Genomic DNA, 22,201 nt, shown 5'->3' on the forward strand with positions numbered 1-22,201 from the left:
AGCTCATTTCTTGTCAGTTTGGCACTAGTATGCATAAGGCATATTTAATCTGTAGGTAAAGACAATAAGGAGGTTTTACTTTTGCCCTTATTCATCCATGAACAACTGGAAATATATCCATCATTTCCCCCAGAGTTCCTTGGCGGATGTTTGTTCTTCTCCTCAGTTTCTATGAATTTAATCACTACTTATGTAAAGAGTATTTAAATACGAGGGTTTAAAGCTAGCAAATCTATTATAAAATGAAAGGGACAGAGGAAGGGGGAGGTAATATATAACCCTCCATAAGACATTCATAACAAAATAAAGACATAATAAAGAGGACTACAACTTCTCAATAGTTGTCCTCATTGCTACTGGTCACATGATCATACAGTACACTATAAGATTCCTCTGCTATCATTTAGCAAGTGTATCACCTGGCTGTGGTTCTTTATCTGTTCAGTGACTCAATTTTCCATTTTCTAAGGGTCCCAGAGCTTTAGTGGTTTGCCTTAGTTACTTTCTCCTGCCATCGTAAGACACATGACCAAGACAATGTGTATAGAGGAAAGAGTTTATTTGACGGTCATATTTTTGGAGTGTGAGTTCTTGACCATCATGACAGGAAGCATGGCAGCAGGCAGGCAGGCATGACACTGAGGCAGTAGCTGAGAGTTTATTCCCCTATCCGCCAGCATAAGGCAGAAACAGAGAACTATTTGGGGATGGCATGGACTTTTGAATGAATCTAGTGATACACTTCCTCCAACAAGATCACTCTTAATCTGTCCCAAACAGTTCCAAAAAAGTAAGGATGAAGCTTTTAAATATATGCACCTATGGAGGCTATTTTCATTCAAACTACCAGAATAGCTTTGATTGGATTGAGTTGCCACAGTTTTTTCCTTGCTTTTAACCACATACTATGGCAGTACTGAGCTGAGTCAGGGGATCTCCAGTCATTTCAGACCATATTTTTTCCTTTCCCCTCTAGTCTCACCCTAATGGCTCATTTGGTAGTCAGTGTTTTCCATAGTGTGCTCTCTTTCTTCTCTACATCATTGGTGTTACCACAGGGGTCTCACTCACATCCTGCCACATCAGATATTTACATTATGATTCATAACAGTAGTAAAATTGCAGTTATGAAGTAATAATTTTATAGTTAGGGTCACCACAACATGAGGAGCTGTATTAAAGGGTCAGGAAGGTTGAGAACTAGTTGCTAAACTTCAAAGATTTGGAGATCCAAGTTGACTGTTTAAATGTTCAGAACTGGGTAGAGATGTGTTCCCTAGACAAACAGGAAGTAAATGTTTTGTGGAGTAAATGTGATGATACTATCACAATGGCTAGTAGATAAATTCAGATCAATTAATTTTTCTGCAGTCAATAGAATTCAAGACGTTTTGAAAAATATTTTAATAAGATAACATGAATCATTTAAGAAGCCAATGGTTGCAGAATAAAAAGAGGACCGGGGTCAGGGAGATGGCTCTTAGTGGTGAAAATGTGGCTGTAGAAGTACCAGCATCCATGTTTATGCCCCCGGCACATAATAAAAAGCTGGGATTGGTGGTGTGCCTCCTTTGATCTCAGCACTGGAGGTAGAGACAAGAGGAGTTGGGAAACTCACTGGTCTGTCAGTCTAGCCGATTAGTGAGCTCCAGTTTCAGGAAAGGTCTTTGCCTCAAAAAATCATGTGGAGAATGGTAAAGGAAGATTCCAGCATCTACCTCTGGCCTCTATGTGTGCCCTTCACCATAGTACATGGGTGTGTGTACCGGGAAGATCCAAGTTCATTCCAGAATGCACATTTTAAAGAAGCTTAGGGCAGTGGAGTGGGCTTGTAATCTCAGTGCTGGGGATGGGGAGATAGGTGAATCCTGGGCTCTCTGGCAGGCTAGCCCAGGCTACTTGGTGAGATCTAGGCCAATAAGAAAGCCTGTCTCAATAAAAGGTGGTCAGCACTGGAGAAACAACACACAAAATTGGCCTCTTACCTCCATATGCACAAGCACACATGAACATACCCAGTGCTGGGAGGGCAGAGAGAGGAGCTCCCAGGAGCTCATTGGCCAGCCCCATAGCCAAAATGGTGAGCTTCCCTCCAGGTTTTAAAGATAAGCCTCTCCTTTCCTAAGTCTCCATCAGATTTAGATATCCTAAACCTGTCGAGCTGTTTCTGGCTAAGGCTCTTCCTCCTATCTTGAGACCCATTGCATCTTCTGAAGAGAACTACTCCACTTGCCTTTCTGGATTCCATGTCTACTGTTCTGTTATTATTTCTATTATTGTCTTCAATGGCACTGATGTGAAAATGAGCAATTATAATTCAGATCTTTTAGTGCCATCTTAAGTTTCAATTTTGTTTTAAAGTCAGTTGAGAGCCATTGGATGTTTATAAACTGAATAGACACAAAACATCTTAGAGGATCACTGCAAGTCATAAATAAGGGAACTTTTCTAAGCCTATGAAATATGAGTAATGAGGAACAGCGAAGCAGATAGGTGCAAGGGCTGTGAAATATGAGGAGGGTGACTGATTGAGATGTAATGAAGAGTGGGAGGTAAAGACAGCAATGAATGGTTCCACTCCCAGATTCACGGGAATGCAGCCAAGAAATAACCAGGGAACCTTGAACTTCACAATGGGAGACAGTTTGTTAATTTATACATGGGAAGCCTAATCCATATCTAGGCTGAACGTAGCCACTCCACAGGCACTTACTACCTACTGAATGATGATGAATTCAGCGGCATTTCTGTAGACACTGAAGTTCCTGTGACTTCAAGCGACCAGGGCAACTGGCTAATCTGATGTTCATGTCTAAAACTTAGGATAAAAATGTTATGTGAATAACGTATTTCATATTGAATATATAAGTATATGTTTCATATATTGAGTATATAAGGTAGCCATGACTTAGTCACTAAATCATGGGTGACATGTGTAAGATTACACAGGAATAAAATCATGAAAAGCAAATCAAGGCTACTTTTGAAGGAAAATTATAGGGAAAGAGGTGAGATGGGTAAGCCAAGAGTTGTGGCAGAAACTGGAAGAGGCATTGAAATGCAGAAGAAAACAAAGAAAGGACATGTGAAAAAAAGAACTTGGTTAGAAGGGGCCGAATGCTCTGGTTTTCCACAATGTTTTTATAAATACACTAGGCAATTTTAGAAGACAATATTTTATGTTGGTAAAAATCCAAACAATATTACTCTTCGAATCATATTTCAGACATGGATATTATTGCTAGAATTTTTGATTATTGCTTCTTTGAGCTGTAAGCTGAATGTAAGGAAATGGTAAACTTTTCCCATTCTTGTTGATTGTACATAATTCATGGGTAGGAACTAGTTTTGGTGAATAGCAGCTGTATGTGTCAGTGATTCATAGCTGTGGCTTATCCTTGGGTCACATAAGTGTCTAAACATGTACAGTCTCAGCACAGTTTCACTAACTGCAGCAGAGTACATGAACAACTCTCAGTAAGATGAGGGATGCCATCTTCATAATAACTGTCTGGTTTTGGAATTATGTGACTTCATGAAATCCTGATTATGGAAAACTCATTGACTTTTTTCAGTTCTATAGGAGGCTGTCATGATGATAACCACATAAGTTGTTTCATATTGATTAGAAGTCTTCTTGGGATGTGTAAAATAACACAACAGATATTAAGTCTTTGAGTAAATAGGTATGTTTATAATGAATTTTCCATTTTTATTTATTTCTATCTTTCTTTTTGTGCATATGATGTGTGTGCACATGCGTGTGTATAAATATCAGCGTAAGCATACAACAGCATGCATGTGGAAGCCAAAAGACAGCCTTAGCATGTGTCAGTACTCAGGTGTCAGTCATTTTTTTCAGACAGGGTCTCTCATTGGCCTGAAAATCGACATGTAGAGTAAACTAGCTGGACATAAAGCTTCAATGATCTATTTGCCTGTCTCCCCAGCATTGTTGTTATAAGCAGATACCATTATACCCAATTATTGTTTTCTTGACATGGGCTCTAGGGATCAAACTCAGGTCCTCCTTCTTGTAAGAGAAGTACTTCTATGACAGTCTTAATTACTTAGACACCATGACCAAGATGACTTATAAAAGAAAACATTTATTAGGGCTCATGATTCCACTATGACCATTACATTGAAGAGCAGTCAGGCATGGCATCAGAGCAATAGCTGAGACCTTACATTCTGATCCACAGTCAATGAGGTCAAGAGAACTAACTGGGAATGGTTTCAGTCTTTTGAAACATCAAAGCCTGCCCTTCAGTGACAAACCTCCACCAACAAGACCACACCTCCAAATCTTTCCCAAACAGTTCCACAAACTAGGGACCAAATATTCAAACATATGAGCCTCTAAGGGCCATTCTTGTTAAAACCACAATACGGATCCGGTCATCTCCCCAGCCTTTGGTAGCTTTTTTATGAACTAGTAAAATGTTTGTGACATTTGTATAAGAACATAATTGTCAAAATATTATAGAGTTTTAAGGTCTATTCAAAGCTATCATGGCTTAGGTCTTCTCACTCACTGTTTTTTTTTTTTTGTTTTTGGTTTTTTTTGTTTTTTTTTTTTTTTGCATTTGGCCTCTACAACTGAAACTGAACATGGCTTAACAAGTTCTGTTAGCTGTGTTTTCCTGTCTGTCTTCTTACACAGCTTGTAGTTCTTGGAGTTTTGGCTTCTTATGGGGAGAAGTTATATTACTTGGTACATCAATCCTTGTTATTTTTGTAGGTTGTGACTTTTAATATTCCAGTTGCTGTTCTTGCTCATGTTTAATGCATTTGGAGTTATTTTTCTGATTTGCATGATACCAAGATGTTATCCCTGCTTTCCTAATTGTTTGTTTGCCTGTTACATCTTAGGCTAAACTTTTTCTCTCTTTTTCTTTCTTTCTTTCTTTCTTTCTTTCTTTCTTTCTTTCTTCCTCTCTCTCTCTCTCTCTCTTTCTTTCTTTCTTTATATTGAGCTCTACATTTTTCTCTGCTCTCCTTCCCTTCAACCCTTCCCCCAAGGTCCCTATGCTCCCAATTTACTCAAGAGATCTTGTCTTTTTCTACTTCCCATGTAGATTAGATCTATGTAAGTCTCTCTTAGTGTCCTCATCATTGTCTAGATTCTCTGGGGATTGTGATTTGTGGGCTGATTTCTTTGCTTTATGTTTAAAACCACTTATGAGTGAGTACAGTGATAATTGGTCTTCCTGTGTCTGGGTTACCTCACTCAAAGTGATGTTTTCTAGCTCCATTCCATTTTCCTGCATAAATTCAAGAATGGATAAGAAAAATGTGGCACATTTACACAATGGAGTACTACACAGCAGAAAAAAATGATGACATCTTGAATTTTGCTAACCTTTTTCTTAATACATTTCATTGGTCTTTTGTATAGAGTATGTATATGAATCTTGTTTGTTGAGTTGAATAAACAAACATTTAGTTCAGTAAATGAATTAAGCCATTCACAGATGTTTATTGATTATCCAAACTAAAATGTTTGGGCTTAATAGATGCCATGCTTGTAAATTAATTGTAATCTGTAGAATTTGCAGGTTTATAGTCTTTGCCTCTTTTGTTGTTATTTAGAATGATTATGTTTTTATTCTAGTGGCTGTTATGATACCTACAAACTTTTATAATGCTTTTATTCTGTTGAAATATTTTTATTGTCTTTTTTTTCTACTGGACTTTGAGATCACTGGTTTTGCCAGACTGTCTGGCCATATATCTTCCTGTCTTCTTTCCCCAATTATGGAGTTACAGACATGCATCACTATGACTGACTTTTACATGAATCTAGGGATGTCTGAATTCGGGTCCTCATGCTTCTGTTGAAAAGACTTCAGCAACTGAGACATCTCTCCCACCCATACTGGTATCTTTTTTTCACATTTTATCTAAACAGGAATCAGTAGGTTTGCTCTACTTTTCTTTTCCTTCTCCCATGATTTAATCACACGATACTTAATGCTTACTGTTCAGACATTATTATTCCAACCTGTACCCCACCTTTTCCACAATCTTAGATCGATGATTACTTGTGTTCACATACATTATATGGTAATACATCTATGCACACAATGCGTACTAATCATGGGGTTCTTGCTGAAGTTCTGTTCATATTTTAATTATTTAGTGTCTTCCAGTAGAGTCATCAAAGATGGCTAATTGTGACTCAGGGTACAGAAGTTTTTATGGGTTAGAACTGAATTTAAATGCATGCTTGGATGTTAGCTTGATTAGCTGTAATGTCTTTGGCTTCAACTCTCTTTCACTAAATTTAACTATGCTGTCTTTCTTATGTTGTCTTGCCAGAAGCCCAGGTCTCCTGTTGCTGGATAGTGTCCCCTAGGGATGTCATAGAAAATGAACCCATGAAATCCCAGCAATATAGTTGCCTGAACAAGACTAGTATAATGATAACACCAGACAACATGCCAACATGGACATGGTCACACTCCTGGAGGAAAAGCTACAGGAAGTCAATGACTGCTGAAAGAGGGAGAATTAGTTCCCTCTAGGGATAAGTTCCCATGCAGAATACCCAACCCCATGTGGTCAGTCTGGAATTATGTACATATGAACAATGTTAAATGTACTCATTCAGTGATATATGCATGTATAAATAGATATGTAGCAATAATAATTTAAGAAGAGACCATGTATTTGAGAGGAGAGATGTGGAGTAGTTTGGAGGGAGGGAAGGGAAGGAGTGAAATAAAGATAGTGTTCATGTATGAAGTTCTCAAACAAAAAACACCCAGATACCTTTGTTTTTTATGATTAAATACAAGTTTTTAAAAATTAGTCTAATACTCATCTAATTTTTCTTTGTAAATTACTTTATCTCTTTGAGGTCTAGAAAGTCCTTTCCATAAACAGACAATAACCTCTCCTTGTATATACATGTGTACTCTTTTGTGAGCCTCATTACGTTTTTGCCGTATGAGTATTGGGCTTGCCAGTTCTGGTATGAGTGTTGGTTGGCCTGAAATACAGCTCATAAAGAAAAAGCAGAATGGAGGATTGATTTTTCCTTTAAATACAGAACCAACTTTTAAATACACAAATAATCAGAGGTCCCCAAGAAAATTCAATAGCAAAAAAGAGCTTTTACTTTACTTTCTATTTTTCCTTTCTCAAAAGAAAAAGAGATTAAAAACTCACACACCATTCTTCCACTGAAGGGCATCTAGGTTGTTTCCAGGTTCTGGCTATTACAAATAATGCTGCTATAAACATAGTTGAACAGATGCTTTTGTAATATGATTGGGCATCTCTTGGGTAAATTCCCAACAGTGGGATTGCTGGGTCCTGGAGTAGGTGGATCCCAAATTTCCTGAGAAACCTCCACACTGCTTTCCAAAGCGGTTGCACAAGTTTGCATTCCCACCAGCAATGGATGTGTTACTTACTCCACATCCTCTCCAGCAAAGGCTATCATTGGTGTTTTTGATTTTAGCCATTCTGACAGGTGTAAGATGGTATCTCAACGTTGTTTTGATTTGCATTTCCCTGATTGCTAAGGAGGTTGAGCATGCCCTTAAGTGTCTTTTGGCCATTCGAACTTCTTCTGTTGAGAATTCTCTGTTCAGTTCAGTGCTCCATTTTTTAATTGGGTTAATTAGCATTTTAAAGTCTAGTCTCTTCACCGAACTGAGCTCCCAAGGTCCCGATGAGGAGCAAAAGGAGGGAGATCATGAGCAAGGAAGTCAGGACCGTGAGGAGTGCGTTTACCCATTGAGATGGTAGCGGGAGACCACCAAGTCCAGTTGGAATGGGACTGATGGAACAGGGGACCAAACCGGACTCTCTGAATGTGGCTGACAGTAGAGGAGGACTGAGAAACCAAGGACAACGGCAATGAACGTGAACTCTACAGCATGGACGGGTTCACTGTGAGCCTTGTCAGTTTGGTTGCTCACCTTCCTGGACTTAGGGGGAGCTGGGAGGATCTTGGACTTAACATAGTGAAGGGAACCCTGATGGCTCTTTGTCTTGGAGAGAGGTGGAGTGGGGGTATGGGTGGAAGGGAGGGGAGGGAAGGGGGAGGAGGAGGGAAGGAGATGGAAATCTTTAATAAGAAAAAAAAAACTCACACACCTTCAGAGTCTTTTCAGTCCCTAATGTTTTCTACAAAATGACTGATGTGCATGATCCCCAATGTGGATCTGAAATCCTGATGTTCCAAAATTCCTATTGTATCAAAATAGCCTCAGCATCTCAAGGATAAGTATTTGCTGTAACAGAGTTAAACGCCATGTTCTTTAGAGGATATCAGCGTGAAGTCAGTCATATCCAGGATTCTAAGAAATTGTGCCCAACATTTACTTAACTGGCACACAAATTTCCCACAATCCATCCCATATTTTCCTCCTGCACATAGTAAAATGAACATTTGTTGAGCTTATTGTCACTGGGCCCAGAGTCATGTGACCAGGCAGTGAAAGCCCCTTATACAACACACACAAGGATAGAATTAAAGCCACCATGAGATGGAGAACTCGAACTTTCCTATGTTCTGTGGTTCAAATATAATTATGTTGCATTTATATGGCTTTAAAAGATTTTTTGCATTGGGTTTATTTGTTCTTTCTAAAAGAAAAAGTCCAGCTATGCTCATGTGTACACAGAAGAGACTTAATCCCTCTTCCGCTTCCCAGATACACTTGTTGCTGTAAAATCAGGGTCTGTGAGCTTTTAGAATTTATACAAAACATGAAGTCTATGGCTTACTTATTTTCAATCTTGGCATTTTTTTATTTTACATTTTCCTCCTTTTTCATTTGCATGCTTTTAAAGGCATATAAATTAAAGTTAGATTAAAAAAATATAAGTTAATAAGTAAGTCACTGACTTTTCCAATTTTTATTTTATTTTACTTTATTTTATATGTATGATATATTGCTGAATTCATTTCTGTGCACCACTTTGTGAGCCTGGTACATAGAGGGGATAGAAGAGGACATCCGAGTACCTAGAACTGTGGTTATAACCTTTGTAAACTGCCATGTGGATGCTAGGAATCTAATCCAGGTCCTCTGGGAGAACAGTTAGTCTTTTAACCACTGAGAAGTCTCTCCATCCCACATTTAATTTTCTTTAAAAAATATATTTATTTTCTTTCATTTCAATTCATGTGTGTACGTGTGTGTGTGTGTGTGTGTGTGTGTGTGTGTGTACATGTGTCTACAGAAGTCAGAAGTGAGCTTAAGATTTCCATGGGCCTGGAGCACAGACAGTTAAGAGCTACCAGATATGGGTTCTGAGAACTGAACTCAGTTCCTCTAGAAGAGCAGCAAGCACTCTCAAGTGCTGAGTCATTTCTACAGCCCCTCAAATTTCCTTTTCAAACAAGTGCTAGGAATTTTTGATTTGAGGATTGAGTAGGTGTTTTTTCTCCATATTAAATGAAGTCAGTTGTGGTATGTTTATAAGTCGGTAGCTGCATAAGTGGATGACTCTCTACTCTCCTTGTGTGAAAAAATACACGTGTACACAGTGAAATGAAAGCAGTAAGTTCTTTTTATATTTTATGGATACGTGCTCTATATGCATGCATGCCAGAGAAGGCATCAAATTCCATTACAGATGGTTGTGAGCCATGTGGTTCCTGGGAACTGAACTCAGGACTTCTGAAAGAGGAACCAAATGTTCTTAATTGCCATCTCTCCATCCCAGCAGTAAATTCTTAAGCTGTTGAAGTACGATATGTACAAAGAAAACTGTGGCATGCAGGTGAACACATTAGTAAATTGCTGGGAAGGGAAGCAAAGAATTACGCTATCAAAGACTGCTCTAGGAACTAGCCAGACCTCCATCTGTGGTCTTCTCCTTTCTTGCCCTTTTTTATTATTTGCATTTTGCTATCTTCATGAAAGTAGCTCTACAGATTGACATTGTTCCTGTTCCAAGCATGTGTGAGAGGAAGCTTCTGGTGTGTGCTGGTTTTGTCTAGTTTTAATTGTTTCAAAGTGATAGGTTATTTTATGCCTAATTATTCATTTTGAATTTTTACAATTTTGTACATTCACCCAGCCCCCAGCCAACAGCTGAAACAGGGTTTCCTGCTGATGTTTTAAAATTAGTTGTTATGCTGAACCTAACAAGATCCTGTTTGATTTCTGGCTCATTTTTCACATTCACAGTGTGATGTTCTGTTGTGGAGTAGCAAAGACAGAAGTTTCTCTCCTTTTAAATATAAATCTGTAATTTAATGCAGTTGAATCTATCATTTTTTAATTTTATGACATTGGACTTTATAATTGAGAAGTGAGTTATTGATCCATTTTTTATTTATTTATTTTTTAATGTTTCTAAAACATTTTCTTTTCTTTTTTTAATTTTTTATTATTAAAAATTTCTGCCTCCTTCCCACCTCCCATTTCCCTCCCCCTGCCCCCACTCCCCTCCCACTCTCTCTCCAGTCCAAAGAGCAGTCAGGGTTCCCTGCCCTGTGGGAAGTCCAAGGTCCTCCCCACTCCATCCAGGTCCAGAAAAGTACGCATCTAAACAGACTAGGCTCCCTCAAAGCCAGTACATGCAGTAGGATCAAAACCCAGTGCCATTGTCCTTGGCTTCTCAGTCAGCCCTCATTGTCCTCCACGTTCAGAGAGTCCGGTTTGATCCCATGCTTTTTCAGTCCCAGTCGAGCTGGCCTTGGTGAACTCTTATTAGATCAGCCCCACTGTCTCAGTGGGTTGGCGCACCCCTCGCAGTCCTGACTTCCTTGCTCATGTTCTCCCTCCTTCAGCTCCTCATTTGGACCTTGGGAGCTCAGTCCAGCGCTCCAATGTGGGGCTCTGTCTCTATCTCCATCAGTCGCCAGATGAAGCTTCTATGGTGATATGTAAGATATTCATCAGGAAAGGGCCATTTCAGGCTCCCTCTCCTCAGCTGCCCAAGGAACTAGTTGGGGACATCTCCATGGATTCCTGGGAACACATCTAGAGTCAAGTCTTTTTCCAACCCTAAAATGGCTCCCTTAATTAAGATATCTTCTTCCCTGCTCTCCTATCCACCCTTCCTCCAACCCAACCATCCCATTTCTCCAGGGTCTCCATTTTTTAAAGTGAAAAAGGTCAAAGTTAATTTTTTGTATAAATCCCAATATCCTTTATTGAAATTGACTTGGTGTCTTGGTTGTGTTATAACTGGTTAAAAAGAAATGCATCATGAAGTTGTACCCTGATTTTCTTTTTTTAATTGATTTTTATTGAGCTCTACATCTTTCTTTGCTTCCCTCCCTACCTCTTCTGTCCCCCCTTCAACCCTCCCCCAAGGTTCCCATGCTCTCAATTTACTTAGGAGATCTTGTATTTTTCTACTTCCCATGTAGATCTGTGTATGTCTGTCTTAGTGTCCTCATTGTTGTCTAAGTTCTCTGGAATTGTGATTTGTAGGCTGGTTTTCTTTGCTTTATGTTTAAAAAACCACCTATGAGTGAGTACATGTGATAATTGTCTTTCTGGGTCTAGGTTACCTCACTCAAAATGATGTTTTCTAGCTCCATCCATTTTCCTGCAAAATTCAAGCTGTTGTTATTTTTTTCTGCTGTGTAGTACTCCATTGTGTAAATGTACAACATTTTCCTTATCCATTCATTTAGTTGTCTGGTATTTTATGTTTTTGTCACTTAGGTACATTGGCTCATGGTTCTATTTTTTGTAATATTTCTTTCAGATTTTAGACATTATGATATGTAAACAGGGAAATTAGGGCAGGAGCCCAAGGCATGAACTGATACAGAGTCTGTGGAGGATTGTAGGGAGCTTGCTCTCCATGGCTTGCTCAGCTTGCTTTTTTATAGTACCCAGGACCACTAACCCAGGGGTGACCTCACCACAATGGGATCGGCCCTCCCACATCAATACCTAATTTAAAAAATGGCTAGTATCCTTTTCACTTTAACTTGCACCCAATTTGATGGTATTTTGCATTTTGTGTTTCCACATAGGTGCATTGGTTCATTTTATTTTCTTATAATATTTTGTCAAGTTTTTATTTCACCATTATGCAGCCTTTATAAAAGACATTGAGAAAGTATTTTTCTCCTTATTCTCTGGTAGAATTTGTATATAATTATTTATTAAATATTTGATATAATTGAGTAGTAAAACAATCTGGACTTGAGTCTTTTATTGAATGGATTGGGTATTTGATTTTATAAATTATAAATTATATTACATGTGGTACCATTTAGATTTTCTACCTTTTTATGGGTCAGTTTTGGTAACTTGTTTCTCAAGAAATATGTTCATTTTATTTGTTTAATTTGCTAGCAGAAATTGCTCATGTTCTCTCTCTCTCTCTTTCTCCCTATCCTGTTCTCTCACTTGGAATGCTCATGACCCACTTAACTTTTTCTTTGGAGTCTAAAAATTCATTTACAGCCTATTATGATGACATTCCCCCATATTCCCCTCCGGTGTCTTTTCTTCTTTACAGAGAAACCCAGAGAAATTGGACTCCAGTGACTAAACAATTAAAATGACAACCCCTCTTTATTCAATTATTGGCCATCAGCAATAACTCCCCAGGATGGGTAGAGCTTCATCGGTAGTTCTATTCATGATGGGAAGCTAGATGTTTAAATCTTTTGGAGGTACCTGCTTTGTACCTGCTTTGTGGCCATGACTGCTGCTGTGGGTCTTATCTGGATAATATTTCATGACCCTTCTCCCCATCCTCTAGCTTTTAAATTACTTCCATTCCTTCTTCTGTGATGTTCCCTGATTCTAGTGTACATGTATGCACATGTGCATGTGTGTGTCTGTTTGGTTTAAATGTCCCATTTGGGCTTGAGTGCTCAGCAGTCACTTATTCTCAGCACTTTGGACAGATATGAGTGTCTTCATTAGCTGTCACCCTCTGAAAAAAAAAGCTTTCCTGCTCCAGGTTGTGTGAGTCTATGAGTATAAACATAGACATTTAGAAGACTGTTTGATTGACAGGATGTCCATTGGGAAAAAAAATAGCATGTTCCCCTTTAGAACCATGACCACATGACCTCTACATTAATAAGCTTTCAGCTAGACCTCTACTACCAGATGTATTCTGTCCTGTGGATCAGGTCTCAGATCGCAAGGTGGCTGTTTGCTCACCAGATAGCTGTACCACTATTGCACCAGTGGACATATCTATCATGGCGATGACTCAGTTTTAAAAATAAACTGTGACTTCTACAGGAATGCTGTATGTTATTTTACAAAACAAAGACAAATATATGACAGAATCACATGTTACGAGCAAAACATAAAATGTTTGTTCTCTAGCCCTTAACAGAATAAATTTGGCAGCACTTATTCTGCTCCCGTGGTTTATTTATGTTTTTGTCCATTCTTTGGTTTGCCTTAATTTTTAGTGTTTATCGATTTAGCTTGTGTTTCATTTTTTATTCTCTTTCTAGGTCTTTAAGTTAAAATCTACATTGTAACATCAATTCTTTTATTACATATTTGTCTAAAGTTTTTAATTTTCCTCTTAAGTGTTATTTCAGCCTTGTCTGAAAATTCAACTTCTGTTTTAATTTTCATGTAATTAAAACTATTTACCATTATTTTCTGTTGAAAATCCTTAAGGTTCAAAAAGTATATAGATATATAATGATTGTAAATACTCATGGGAGTATAACATGTTGGATCACAGTGTATAGTGATGAAGTCAGGGTAATTAATTTTTATTGTTTTTTAGATTTTTTTATTATTTGCATATAAATGTTTTGTCTGAACATGTGTCTATGTACCACATGTGTGCCTGGTGCATGTGGAGTTCAGAAGAGTGTTAGTATCCTTGAAACAAGTTAAAAAATGGTACTGAGCTGTCATGTGGGTGTGGGGAACTAAAATCAGGCCCTCTGCAAGTGCAACAAGTGCTCTTAATCAGAGTATTTACCCGCTGATGGAGACTATATTGGTTTCGTATTTAACCGCTGTCCACAGTGCTGTAATAAATATAGATCCGCACATATCTCTTTGACCCCTCTGATACCTCCATTTGATTTTTTTTTGGATATAAAAGTTAACAACTGTTGCTTAATCTCCAAAACTCTCAGTGTTTTCCATATGCCATGCTATTACCAATTTCTTCTTAAGAAAATAAGGGCTGTGATTTCAGTTTTTTTCTTTTTTGGCTTTATTTTCCAGGTATATGGCTTAATTTTGTGAATATATACTTATACTAGGGAAAATACATATTCTGCTGTATTTTTATAAATCATTTATAAAATGCTGATTATAGTTGGGGTGTAGTTGAGCAATAGAGCACTTGTCCAGAATATGCAAGACTCTAGGGGTTTCAATGCCAACTAAATGAAAATGTTAAGTCAGAGCAGATAAATGCATTGTTCAGTACTCTCTATATTGTTTTAAAATGTTAGAGCAGATAAATGCATTGTTCAGTACTCTCTATATTGTTTAAAGATTGATTTTGCCAGGTGGTGGTAGCACATGCCTTTAGTCTTAGTACTCAGGGAGGCAGAGACAGGTGGATTTCTGTGCATTCAAAGCCAGTCTGGTCTACAGAATGAGTTCCAGGACAGCCAGGGCTACACAGAGAAACCCTGTCTCAAAAAAAAAAAAAAAAAAAAAAGTAAACTCATGCAAAGGGACATATACATCTTTTTTAAAATCACAGTTATAGATTGTGTTTTTTTTTATTTGTAGCTTTTTTCTCTGTTTGGAATTCTTTTCCATGCCCACTAAGAAGCTTCTTCTGTGTGCTTTCTGTGCTCAATGTCCCTGCACTTCCAGATCTCCCACTGTTAGCAGTTCTCCCTTGCAGATGCTCTACTCACCCTGCTGGGGCACTGACTCATCCTGAAATTATTCAGGTTTTTGTTGTAGTGACAAGATTCCTGAGAAAAATAATTTAAAAGTGGAAAAGTTTGTTTTGGCTCCCAGGTTCCATAGCTGTCTCCTCTAATAATTTTAAGTTATTGTGAAATGCATCAGCACGGCACAGGGAGCACAGTGGAACAAAGCTGCTTGCTTTCATGGTGCCAGAAGATATCAAGGAAGGAAGGGACAAAGGAAGAAAAAGAGAGGATCCTGTGGACAAGGTGTACTCTTCAAGGATGTGTCCCTTGTTATTTAATTTTTCCAAATAGGCCCCACTTCCTACTTTCTACTACCTCTCTTGCTTCCAATAACTCTGTCAAACTACTAATCCGTCAATTGACTAATGTATCAATTAGATCAGAGATCTCATGAACTGATCTCCCCAACCCCCACCTCTGAACATTCATTGGACCAAGCCTTTGGGAGACATTTCAATTCAAACCATGACTACGCTGACGGATTGTCCAGATACCAGATATTCTCTCTGCTCTCCTGTTCAGCCACTGGTACCTCATCTTGCTCAGCCTCTAATGTCCTATGCCAGGCTGCTCCACTATGCCCTTGCTCTCTTCTCGGTGTCCAGGCTATCATCACATCTCTCTATGTTCTCAATAGTATCTTCTCCATTACTCAAGAATTATTTTGTGATTGGTTTTACTTCCGAAGATTGCTTTTATCTCATTGTCTAGAGTCTTAAACTTTATGACTATTTCTTCCTACCCCCAAGAGCTTCCCACAGCATCACTCTTGGTTCTAACCCTGTACTAGGCTGAAGTTACATTGCCCTCTACTCTAGATGACTGCTTGCTTTCCCTCACATGATGGCTGTATAACTTGGGCAAGAGTGAGAAGTTTTACTGTCAGTTTGAGGATACTTTTCATTGGATGCAGAAGTCTAACTCTGTATTTTTTTCCATATCTTATAAATGTCGCCCTGATGTCTTCTTGTCCTTCTGTTAATAACTCAGCTTTCATGAGTATCATAGTTCTTTATGCCTGATGTCCTCAGAATTAATGTTCATGTCCCACCAAAATTCAATTGTTGACATCTAATTCTCAGTGGGAAGGTATTTCGTAGTGGGACTTGGAAAGTAGTTAAGTCTTGAGTTTAGAGGATTCATGAATAGAATGGGGCCTCTTTAAGAAACCCCCATAAAGATCCTTTACCTCTTTGTGCAATGTGAAGACACAGAAGACAGGTCCTATAAGCCAAGCAGTCGGCTCTCACTGAGTACCAATCTGCTAGAGCATTTACATTTGACTTTCCTAACCTTCAGAGCTGTGGAGAATAATTGCTCCTTACCGGCCAGCCCTTCTTCTCACAGTCTGTTTCAGCCTGGATGGACTCAAGCATATCCTGTTTCTCTGTTAATTTCAAGACTGAATTTTAATAATTTGAGTATGTGTGCACAGATGTGGTTTTTTAATAATTATTATTTTTCTCCTGTTTGAGTTTACTGAAATCTTTGAACCTGTGAATTGATGTCTTCTATCAATTTTAGAACAATTTCAGTTATTGCTTTCACAAATATCCTTTTTTCTTTATTCCTAGCAAGGAATGCTACTCATTATACATATATTGTTTTTCAGTATCATTCCCCAGGCGTTTCACTTCTGTTTCTTTCTTCTCCCTCACTTCTTGTCTACTTTTTCTCTTTGATTTTCACTGGGGATTTCTTTAATAATCTGTAAGTTTACAGTGCTCTTTTTGTCATGGCCAATTTGTTGTACTTTATCACATGGATTCTTTATTTCTAATAATTAGTGTTTAATTAACCTGGTATTCCTATTTATTCTTTATGCACATGGGGGGGTTGGTGCAGAGACTTTAATTATACAAATGCCTAGGCAATAAGAATAAGGAATACATATTTAGTAGGTTTTAGAGTTCCTATATGTACAATTAAACCCCACACAGTCCTGGCAGAGGTATAAATAATCAATAGATAAACCATATATTACATACATATATATATATATATATGATTTTGTATGTATATATCATTTATACAGCTGAAACTGTCTATATATCTACCTATTAAATTTTAGGATAAAATCAATTGTTTTTTCTGTAGGGGAAATTGATGCTTAAAGAAAATTGAAGTAATTAACAGATTACGGGTAGAGTAAGATATACAAATGCAAAACGGAAGTCTATTCTGAAAATATGCTAAAGATTAAAATCACAAAATAAACAAGTGATAGATTTAATAACATGAAATTATGTAATAAAGGGGAATTAAGAAGGAAGAGAATATGTCAGCTTGAAGCAGTAGTCACAATTGACCCTAAAACAGAAGGATGAAATACCTTCTATCTTGGGGAACTTGAGCAAGCTGTAGTTGATGAGGGGAAACTATGGAATGTCAGCTGCTCAGGCTGAGAAACCGGGAAAAGCCTCTATTTCACAATTTCCAATGAAACAATTCTGCTAGATGAGAATTACAAAACGCCAGTGCTACACAATACAGAGGGGCTATCGGGAGCACGCCTGTCAGGGTGACACACCTTTACTGCAGGAAGCTCCGAGGGTCGCCAGCAGAACTGAACGATGAGCTTAGCTTTGGAGACCAGATGATGAAGCATCTCTTGCTGTGACATTTTTACGAAGCATGCAGCATTATGATTTCAAAATACATTGGTTTTCCCAGAAAGAACCAATAGCCTTGCCCATGCCCCATGATGCAAAACTAGTTGTTTATATTTGTGGCCTTGGTGGGCACGGAAGCAAGCCAGATGTCTTCCAGTCCTGGTAGTGTTAATGCAACACAGGAGGCAGGAAGACAGAAGCAGATGCATCTTTTTCTAATTTGGGCATTTTCTGTCCATTTTTGCTGGGGGTGGATTGATACAGGATCTCGTGTACTTCAAGCTGGCCTCATGTGCTCTAGGTAGCGGAAGATGATCTTGAACATGATCCTCTTGCCTTCATCTCCCAAGTACTGGAGCTGCAGGTGGTGCCACCAAACTCAGTATTACTATTCATTTTCAAAAAAGAAAAAAGCTGGAAATCGAAATCTAGTCATTGCCCTAGAACTGTTATTCTGCCAACAGTTTGGTTTCCATGGTAAAGTAGACAATCTTGGAAAGGCACAGGTCAAGCTTGCTTTATGATTTCAAGTGATAAAGATAATATTCCCTTGATATGAATTTGAGGAGAGCTAGCCCCACTGGAAGTGAATTCAAAGCAAGCTGGTAGTCAAATTTAAGAGCACAAAAGGGGTGGGGGATGCATGGAAAGTGGGTGGTGGTTGAAATTACTATCACCTGTGCTGCCACCACTGTTCCACAAGAAGCAATAAACTTGCAAAGCATTCTGCATAAACATGTGCTCAATCTAGAGACAATTTCAAATAAAAACACTACTGGTTAGAATGGAGCCATGTGCTCTGTGAGGGTGAGGTTTTTGAAAGAATGCACGAGTGTTGGAAAAGACTTCTAGTTTACTGGAAAAAAAAAGAAATGAACAGACTGTCTTGTCTTTTAAGACCTTAGTATTGGACCACAACCCTATTCCTTATGATGAAGCAGCTGATAAATTTCTGAAGCTATGGAGGAAAATAGTGAATTTTTGTAGCTAATTGTAAAGTTTTGTCTGGGGGAAAATTGTGTCTTCCTATGAGTAAGTATGTATAAATGCACATATATGCATTTCATAGTATATGTATATGTTCCTGTGTGTGCACATGTGAGTGTGCATTTGGAGGCTAGAGGCTGACATCGAGTGTCTTCCCGAATTGCTTTCCTCCTCATTTTATTTACTTTAAATTTTAATTAATTTTTTCAAAAAAAATGCATCTATGCCTCCTATGTGTCTGTGGGTTGGTATGTTCCTGAACAGGGTATTGGATCTTCCGGAGTTGGAATTACAGGCAGGAAATTGTGAGTCACCCAGCATGAGTGCTGGGAACTGACCTTGAGTCCTCTGGAAGAGCATCAAGGGTTCTTCAGTGCTGAGCAGTCTCTGTAGTGGGAGGAATTATTTTCTTAAGAGCCAGTCTATGTTGCTATAGGCTGTTAGCATTTCACAAAGCTGCCCATAACTACCTAGGAATGCTGGGTAATGCATAGTTTCCTCTGGAAAACTCATTTCAAATAATCAAGAAATGTAGATTTCTTAAAATGTCAATTATAAAGGAGGAATTTGAATTTGAATAGCATTTTAAAAGCCAGTAGAATTTACTCTACTGGGGGCTAAATACTACATGTGTTCAACTGAACCGGAGATGAAAAGTCAAGGGAATTATGATGGTCCTTATCTTTCTTCATCTGCTTTGCATTTAATGCACCTTTATGAACAAAGCCGTGTTTGTGAAGGGTATTAAGGTTTGTTTGGCCTTCCCATCCACCCTCAGCACTCTGTGGACCTTTTGCAAGGTTATGTTCCATGAACTGATTGATACATAAACAGAAGACAGATGGTGCAGAGATGGTTCTGATGTTAACTCATTTTCAGCTAGTCATGAAACTATTTTGATTACAGTATGTTTAAGTAATTATAACACGGTCTGCTGTGCTAGGCTTACTGCAATGAGAGCACATGAAAACAACGCATGTGTTCTGCGTTCCCAACAAAAGATGCACTGTGGTGTGATGATTTTAATTCCCAAGCTTAGGTTAGGACTGGAGGAGTTTAAAATATGTCATAGCATAAGGGTCATCAACTAAACACAGACCAAATAAAAAGGTAACTGCACAACTCTGAGGCATAAATGTTTGTTTTGGGAAGTATTTAGATGCTATTATGCGAAAGAACCAGTACTTTTTACATAGAGGTAACAGTCTGTGGACAGCTAATTAAGACATTGTGTGGCTTGATTCTAGTTTATGTGAATCATAATTATTATGAAGGGTGCTTTCCAGGTCATGAAGATTGAAACTGAAATCAGAGGACTTGATCAGTCAATTGTGTGTAAATACCACTGTTCTGGGAATATTGCTCAAAAGAGACCCCAGTAGAATATCCAGGAAGAAACTAGAATTGTGTGGCTAAGGGAGCCACTTGAATTTTCCCACCTGTTTACTGATTATAGTTCACACCACTGTTTTTGCCTTCTCCACAGGATAATTGATCGCTTAGATGGAGTTCGCCTGTTGTGGTCCCTGCTCAAAAATCCACACCCAGATGTGAAGGCCAGCGCAGCATGGGCACTCTGTCCCTGCATTGAAAATGCAAAGGTAGAAGGGATTGCAAATCTGTTTGTTCTAGAATTTGTAAGCCCTCGAATAGTGTCAGCACCATACTAGTTTATACAGACTCACTTTTGGTCAAATTGATCTTGTAGAAAAAGAAGACTAAATATTTATGATAAAGCAATTTCCAGCCATGCTTTCTTCTGGTTTGCTGAAAAATGTCACATGAAACGAGTCAAAGGTAACAGCAATATACTCTTGCTCTTGTCTTTGAGGCAATGAGAAAGTTGACTGATTGTATTTTCTGTTGCTTAAAAAGAGGACAAATTGGGGGACCTGTCTGGGTCTTGCCTCGATGAGTTCATAGTTCCGAGGTAGGTGAGTGTGGATTTGAAATATTAGGCAAGAGGAACAGAAATATGGGAGAAATACAGAGACATAGGATAGTACCAAGAAGGTGACCCAGTGAATGCTCAATCTGCCTATGGTTATTTTCTAAATGCTTATATACCCCAATCCAAAGAGGGGAAGAAGGAAGACTGCTTTACAGGACGCAAATAACAAAAAGAACAATTGCCTGAGACATCAAGCCACTGTTTTTGAGTTAAGCATTTTTAGGCAGGGCATGCAGCAACAACACCTTAGACCAAGTATCCTATAAGCAGCCACTCCCTGGGTCAAATTAAAAATGAAGAATCAGAAATGAGCTTGAATTCTCTGACCTTAGGTCAAGGTGGAGTAGATCCATCTCCATGGGCCATCTTAGTATCCAAAACACCAAGTAACCACACCCTAGGTCAGAACATCTTGTTTGTAGTCACTCCTTAAATCCAATTTATTGTTTTTTTTTTTTTTTTGCTTTTTTTTTTTTTTTTTTTTTTTTTTTTTTTTTTTTTTTTGTTTTTTCGAGACAGGGTTTCCCTGTAGTTTCTAGAGTCTGTCCTGGAACTAGCTCTTGTAGACCAGGCTGTCCTTGAACTCAGAGATCCGCCTGCCTCTGCCTCCCGAGTGCTGGGATTAAAGGTGTGCGCCACCACCTCCCGGCCGACTTATTGTTAATAACTTTGAAAGAGCAAAACCTTCAACCAAAGTGGAGTGGACGCACTTCGGTGGGCCCTCACAGGGACCTTGGCTGTTTTCCTAGGAGTTACAGCAGCAAGAACAGCGGGCTGCCCTTGAAAAGGTCACTTTTCTGAGCATTAATGCCAAGATCAAAGGTTTCTTTATTTGTTGGAAGAATCTATTTATTTATTAGTTATTTTAGCTTTCATTTGTACATTTTATTATTTTCCTCAAAGATCTCATTTTAGCCCTCTTCTCTTTTTGTGGAGCTGGGATGGAATCTGGGTCTCATGCATGCTAGGAACGTGCTCCAGTACTGAGCTACTCTTTGTATTTGCTTGGGCATAGAGTCATGCTCAGTTGCCATGCTCAGCTTTCAGGCAGGCCTTGAACCTGGGATCCTGCTTTCTCAGCCTCCTGTGTAGCTGTGACTTTAGGTGTCTTCCACAAAACCCAACCTGCCTTTTTCACCTTTACTTCACATTTTTCAATTTCTCTTAAAGACTCTTGCCACTGAATCTTTTATAAAGAATTAATTTTTATAAAATTTTAGTTTGGCCATAAATATAACTCTGAATGTGAAAAATGAGTTGTGAAAAAATGAAAAAATGATAAAGATCTCAAGTGTTCACTAGAGGAAAATGGAAAATAAGATAATAGTAATAGGGACTGGAGAGATGGCCCAGCGGTTAAGAGCACTGACTGTTCTTCCAGAGGACCTGAGTTCAATTCTCAGCAACAACATGGTGGGTCACTACCATCTATAATGAGATCTGGTGCCCTCTTCTGGGGTGTAGATACACATGGAGGCAAAACACTGTACATAATAAATAAATAAATCTTTAAAGAAAAAAAGATAATAGTAATACAAAATAAATTTATTTAAGTAATGTATCCATCAGTGTTGCCACATTTCACAAATGTATTAAGCCAAGTGGCAAACTGCAGGAGATGTATGATGCTATTTCTAGTAAAATGAAAACAAAAATTTAATATAAAGTTTAAATATTAGTTAGAAAGCAACTAAGTAGCCTATTGGTTAAAAAATCAATATATGCACTTGTAGGATATTTCTTATCAGTTCTTTCAAATGTTTTCCCAGTCCTTCATTCATAAATGTTCATAAATATTAAAGCAGTAACCAAATATTTAAGAATATT

The 22,201-nt window shown here is 38.3% G+C and overlaps 1 protein-coding gene across 1 annotated transcript in view; it reads left to right on the forward strand.

Annotated features, from left to right (window-relative positions):
- Odad2 (outer dynein arm docking complex subunit 2) overlaps positions 1–22,201 on the forward strand; it is a 162,067-nt gene that overhangs the window by 63,019 nt on the left and 76,847 nt on the right. Inside the window, 1 exon segment of the mRNA XM_038335418.1 lies at positions 19,910–20,024. Coding sequence (XP_038191346.1) covers positions 19,910–20,024 — 115 coding nt within the window.

This window comes from Arvicola amphibius, chromosome 6, assembly GCF_903992535.2.
Source record: "Arvicola amphibius chromosome 6, mArvAmp1.2, whole genome shotgun sequence".
In the NCBI taxonomy this organism is placed as follows: Eukaryota; Metazoa; Chordata; class Mammalia; order Rodentia; family Cricetidae; genus Arvicola; species Arvicola amphibius.